We start from the raw sequence: 6000 nt of genomic DNA on the forward strand, positions 1-6000 counted from the left end.
TCATTTAATCTCCACAACCACCCTTTGAGGTAGAAGCAGTCATTATTCTCATTTTCCAGATGGGGCTCCGAGAGGCTGACCTGCCCTAGGTTACCCAGGGGGTACATGAAAAGCCAGATGTGAATCTGGGAAGGCTGCAGAGGAATGTGAGCATTTGGGGAAAGTGAGTCTGGGCGTGCAAGCAGGCCAGCTTGGCAGCCTAGGAGCAGCTTTGGGACTGAGAGTGGATGGGGCGACAGACGTAAAGGTCTGGGTGCCCAGGCCAGGCCCTGAGTGTCTGAATGGGCCTGGGGTGGGTCGGGCAGGCAGGCTCACTGAGAGAGTGGCACTGGGGCCACACGGAGCTTCATGCTTCACAGCAATGAGTCGTGTCCCTGTCATAGTCCTGCAGACTCCCAGAGCCAGGAGTGACCCCTCGGTGTGGTCAAGGGAAAGGAAGCCCAGAGGAAGACAGGGACTTGAAGTGCAGAGAAGGAAAGAGGCTCGCCCTAGGCCAGCTGGCGCTAAGCTCAGAGCTCAGACACAGGTCTCCCCACTCCCAGCTCCAAGCACTTCCTAGCACAGGAGACGCACGAGCATGTCCATGCAATATCTGGATGGCCCCAACCTTTGAAGGAGGTATACTTCCTCCCCCACCTAGGGGCAGGGGGTAGAGAGTGTCTTTCCCTCCTTGGGGGCTTTAGAAAGATCCTGTGGCTCACAGCAGGGTGGGTAGAAAAGCCTAGAAGACCAGTTCCTCCTCAATGCCTGGGCTCACCCCACTCTGAGGTCAGAAAGGTCCTCCTTTTTCCCACTCTTCCCAGAAGGATCTGCCAGCTGCATTCTCCTCTGAAGAGAGCCACCTCTCCTTCCTCAAACCCAAGCTGCTTGCCCCTTGCCCAGACTAAGGAGAGACCCATTCGAAGTCTAGAGAAAGCCCAAGGGTCATAGCTCTCCTCGCCCACGTTGTATCCATATCACCTTTTCAATCCTGCATCTGCCCAAGTACCACGCAGGTTTATTGGCATTAAGTTCTGCAGAGAGCAGGAGGGAGACACTTGCTTGGCTGAGTCTGTTCACTGGGGAGTTCCACTTAGAGCCCTCCCTGTGTTCATCAGTGACTGAGTAGGCACCAGATGCCAGAGAGCGCGGGTGCTGGTCCCAGTGGGACCGGGCCGGGTTTGCCGCCAGGAAAGCTGCAGGAAGGGAAGAGAGAGTGCGAGAGAAAGGACTGGACACCACTGTCTAGCTCCTGCCTCTTTCGACCTTCCCCACAAAGGTCTTCCCACTGGGCAGCCACCCTCACCGGAGGTCCTCCAGGCCAGACCCCACCCATGGCTCACCTCTGAGCCCCAGAGCTGATGACAAATGCTGTGAAATTCTAGGAGAACTTTCTCTGACAGCAGCCCCTTCCCCCTTGCCTTCCCTGCACATTAAAGCAGGTTCTTCCAAGAACATCACTCAGCCCCAGGCTCCTGGTATTATTAAAACATTTGACCTGTTTCTGTTTTAAGCAAAAAGGGTCCTATCAGAAGAATACAAACAAATAAGCCACAACTTTTGCTCCCTTTCTACACCAAGCTCCACCCACAATAGGTGTGGGGTGGTCAGAAGGGCTGTGAATTCACTTCCAAGAGACCTGGATTGATTCCCCTGCAACAGCCCCCCAGGGAAAGGCCTGCCCTGGAAGGGAGACCACCCGCTTAAAGCCTGGCCATCTGATCTGGTATCTGCCCATCTGTCTGTCTGTCTGTCTGTTGGATCAACAGCCTCCAGCCAGCTCAGCTCCTCACCAGCCCCAGCCCCAGCCAGCTGTAATTCCTGCCTGTTACAAGTGTTAACACCTGGCCCGGGGCCTTCCTCCCCCGCAGTCTCCAGGTGCCTCCCTGGGCCCAGCCCACTGACCCCCACGGGGTTTGACTGAACATGTTCACAAGCCTCTGAAAGGCAGAGGTGGGAGTGGGTGGGGGAGGCAACGGGACACCTGACAGATGGGGAAACTGAGGCAGGGCTTAGGGCAAGCACTTGAGTGGGGGAATGGATCTGAGGAGGGTGGGGGGAGAATTCAGGTGTATATCCCAGCTCACTGCCCTTGACTTCTGCAGAACATTTTCTCTCCTAGCCCCAGCGGTGAGGCAGGGCAGGCTGGTGAGCTCCAGGTGAAAGGGGGGAAAACAGAGGCCCAGGTAGGTGCGTCACACAGAAGTGGGGTGCGCTCCCGACCCCCAGCATAGGCCCCTCCAATCAGGGCCCCTGCCTCTGGAATGTAGTAAGCACTAGGCTGGGCCCTAATAAGCCAGTTCGTTTCCCCCCCAAGAAGGAGAAGAAAGACAAGTTCCTCCACCAGGCTCTAACTGTGACTGACAAGAAGAATTACAGAAATCAGCGCTTGCTGTCACCTCTTCCTGTCCCAGCTCTGCCACTACTTGGCTGCAGGGCCCTGGAGCGCGTCTTCCGTGAGCCTCTCTGTCTGAGGCCCCTCACACTCCACCTTCTGGTCTATCTCCTCCTGGGGCCGGGGGGCGCACTACAGGACGTGGAGATGGGGGTGCGTCCCTGAGGGGCGTCACAGATAGAACCCCCAGATAAATGATTTTCCCTCTAAATCCCTCCTGGGGAATGTGTTGAACTGTGTGGGCCAAAGTGGGCAGTGGTGATGGGCTCAGCCTGCCCGGGGACAGAGCGGGAACAGGAATCCGAGGCTCATCCACTCCACTGTCCCTGTTCCAGCCCAGACCCTGCCCGGCCCCAGCCCTGAGAAAGTGACCCACCATCTACCCCAGCTCCAAGACCGAAGACAATAGGCCTAAGAGGGGGGGCTGCTGACCACAGTGCTCAGGAGGACAGGATAAGCTTGTGCCAACGAAGGCTCTGCACCCCTCATAGCCCAGCCCAGGTCCCGGGTCTGCTGTGCCCCTTGTGGCCTCCTCGTTAGACTTTTGCCTCCTGCCGAACCAGGACCAGGAATGCCCACGGAGCACCCAATCTCAGGACGTCACTCACGCCCATAGATCATGTATGTGCATACATACACCCACAGGCCCAGCCACGGTCGCTGGCACTGGAAGACGGGGTCATAGGCAGACCCAGACACAATGCTCACATTCGTACTTACATACATATGACACAAGTCATGTGTACAATCAGGTCATGGCCGTGAGCACCGGTACCCATGCACAAAGACATCTGTGGGGCTTTCCCCTTATAGTCACAAAGGCATGTGCACACACATGTATACATAGCACTCACATGCCCAGTCATGAACACAGTCATGTGGTATCATAAGCAGACACAGGTGCTGACCTTGACATAGGCATAGATACTTTTAGACTTCCTCTCTCACTCTCTCTCTGCACCCCCAAGAATCAGCCACTTGCTGACACTTTTATGCAGACACAGCAATAACCCCTGTCATGGGCTGTGGATTCCCCAGGCATATCTTGCATGAAGTTCACATCCACGGTCACCCAGTTGCAGACACAAACACTCCTATACATAGAAACTCACTAGTGTACAGATGCCACCCCATAGGGTCATAGACCTAGAGAGCTCGCACACACAGGTCTCTGCTCAGACAAAGCAGCATCTCTGTCCTTCCAACCCACAAACAATCCATGTGGCCAGCGTCACATTAGGGCCAATGCTCTGGCCTTCCGGGTTTTTCTATTGGGTGGTTCCTATCTAGCTGTGCCCCCATACACCATTATACACCGACCCCCACCCTCCCCACAGGCACTGCCCGGGGAAGTGCCTCTTCCGGTTTGCGGAGTGGGGGAACCTGGTCATCCAGCTGGCCCCTGCAGCCTGTGGGGCTCTGCACCTTCTTTCCCTACCCTCCCCCTGGCCAGGGCCCCTGTGAAGGCAAAGAACATGGGCCCAGTAGGGGGATCAGAAGAGGGTCAGGCAGTGCCACAGAGGCAGGACTGGCTTCCACAGTGGCCTTCCCTGCAACAGGCAAAGCCCCCGGCCTGGAATCCCCGGATGCCCAGGCCACCTCCACTGACTTCTTTATGTACAAGAGGCCTCAGGCCAGCCCAGTGCCAAGGGAAGGGTGGCCTGGACAGAAGAAAGACTTCCCCTTGGATGTCTGTCCTGGGAGCACCTCCAGGCACCTTCCAAACAGAGACCCTCGTCCATGCCCCGCTCCCGCCCCCATCCTAGCCCCCAACGCCCAGAAACAAGTGCTGCCACCCCTAAACAACCGGAGGCAGACTCAGGGTGTGGCCCCCCAACCTCCTGGCTCTGCTCCCCTATCCCGGGCTGGAGAGGGGGTGGCAAGCCAGGGAAAGGGGGACATGTGGGTGGCACCACACCCTGGTGGCTCTCCTCTCCGACTTTCACCCCGGGGGCCACAGCCCCTCTTTTTACTCACAGATCCTGAATTCTTCTTACTCACCTCCCACCCCCCAGGCCCAGGCTGTCCTATGTCCAGGAGGGGAAGATTCTCTAATTAAAGTTTTCCGGAATGCAGGGGGCTGGAGGCTGAGGAGAGGCGGGTGTAATTTAGAGCACTGGTTTCAGTGTGCCTTTCGCCTCTGGCCTCTGGGACCTGCCGGGGGTGACGGGGCTGCTTGGAAAACAAGGGGACTCCCTGGAACTGGGTCCCCTAAAGGGCTGTTTATTCCTTGGTCGGATCCCCCATAAACGCATCCCCTCCCCAAAACACCGCGCCTCGTTTCCCAGCCTTATTTACTAAAAATGTCTTTTGTATCTGCATTTCCCGGGGATGGAATTCTCCTTTCCCTGTCTCCCTTTCTCCTCGGTCCTCGGTTTTCCAAAAGGAACGAATTTAACATGGAGAATTGGGGTTTTGGTCAAAGAACAAACCCACCCCCTTCCGAACAACTACATTTTCAAGGAGCCCCCCTTTCGCCAGGGTGGACAAGCGAGAAATGAATAAAACCCGAATTCAATGGCATCTCGGATCAGCAAATACCACACTCACTTCTGAGGCTCAAGATTAATCTAGAGCAGAGTGGGGAGAGTCTGACGAAATCCCCCCCCAGTCCCCTGCCCCTGGGATCCCTGAAGCCATTGGAGTCTGCAAAAGGGGGTTATTGTGGGGAAATCTCTTGATGGAGGCGCCGGCAGAGGTGGGGGTGGCAAGGAACAGGATGATTTTGCCCATGAAGACCCCAAAATGGAGAAGAGGAGTGGCTGGGCCCCAGGGACAGCGCTGGCTTTCCAGAGACCCAACTGCAAGCAAATGGAGGGTCTCCGGGCCCCCAGATCGGGGTGAGTGGAAGGCTATTAGGATCTAAGAACAAGAGACCTTCTGAGACGGGGAAAGTCCTCCAGCCTCTGCAGCGAGTAGCAGGGAAAATGGTGATTATCAGAGAAGCCAGGAGTTGGATTCTGAAGGCGACACCAGCAGAAAATCCAGGAGGGGTGGGCGGGTGGGGGGCTGGAAGGAAGCAAGGAGAAAGGAGCCCCAGCCCTGCCGGAGCCCACCCCCAGCCGACGCCCCCCCCCCACCTCCGCGAGACTCGGCGAAGAAATCGGGCCGCGGGCAGACAAGAGGCGAGTCTTACCACCAAATTGGGTAGCCGGCGAGGACCCCGGTGCCACAGAGCAGGAGGCCGAGGAGCAGCCCGAGCAGGTGGGGCTCCATTAGAAGCGGCGCCGAGGAGGAAGTTTGCCCCCGACCATGAAGAGGGGGAGCGACGCCCCCAATAGTTGGAACAAAGTCCACTTGAGATTGGAAATGACTTTCGGGCTTGTCAGAAGCGCACCTCCACCCGCAGCCGCCCCCTCCGAGCCCAGCGCGGAGCAGCCGGGTTTGAGGATGTCAGCGAGCAGCCAATCAGCGCCCGCGGCCTAAGGTAAGAGATGAGTCTGTAGTTCAGCCTGTCAATCACGCGCCCCTCCCGCCCGGCCCACGAGTCGGGCTCGGGGAAGGGCATCGCCCAGCAAACTTGGGCAAAGCCCGCGCCCCGAAGTCAGGGAGAACTTGGGGGGTGGCTACGGCACGTTGGACCCTCTTGCTGGCCTGGGGCCGCCGCGACACCCCGCCAGCCAGGT

At 57.5% G+C, this 6000-nt stretch overlaps 1 protein-coding gene across 1 annotated transcript in view; it reads right to left on the reverse strand.

Annotated features, from left to right (window-relative positions):
- Positions 1-5775, reverse strand: part of WNT3 (Wnt family member 3) — a 49342-nt gene extending 43567 nt beyond the window's left edge. Inside the window, exon 1 of the mRNA XM_028519839.2 lies at positions 5511-5775. Coding sequence (XP_028375640.1) covers positions 5511-5590 — 80 coding nt within the window. The 5' untranslated portion in view covers positions 5591-5775. The remainder of the gene's footprint in view (positions 1-5510) is intronic.
- Positions 5776-6000: the final 225 nt, after the last annotated feature.

The sequence above is a fragment of the Phyllostomus discolor genome, chromosome 8, assembly GCF_004126475.2.
Source record: "Phyllostomus discolor isolate MPI-MPIP mPhyDis1 chromosome 8, mPhyDis1.pri.v3, whole genome shotgun sequence".
NCBI lineage: Eukaryota > Metazoa > Chordata > Mammalia > Chiroptera > Phyllostomidae > Phyllostomus > Phyllostomus discolor.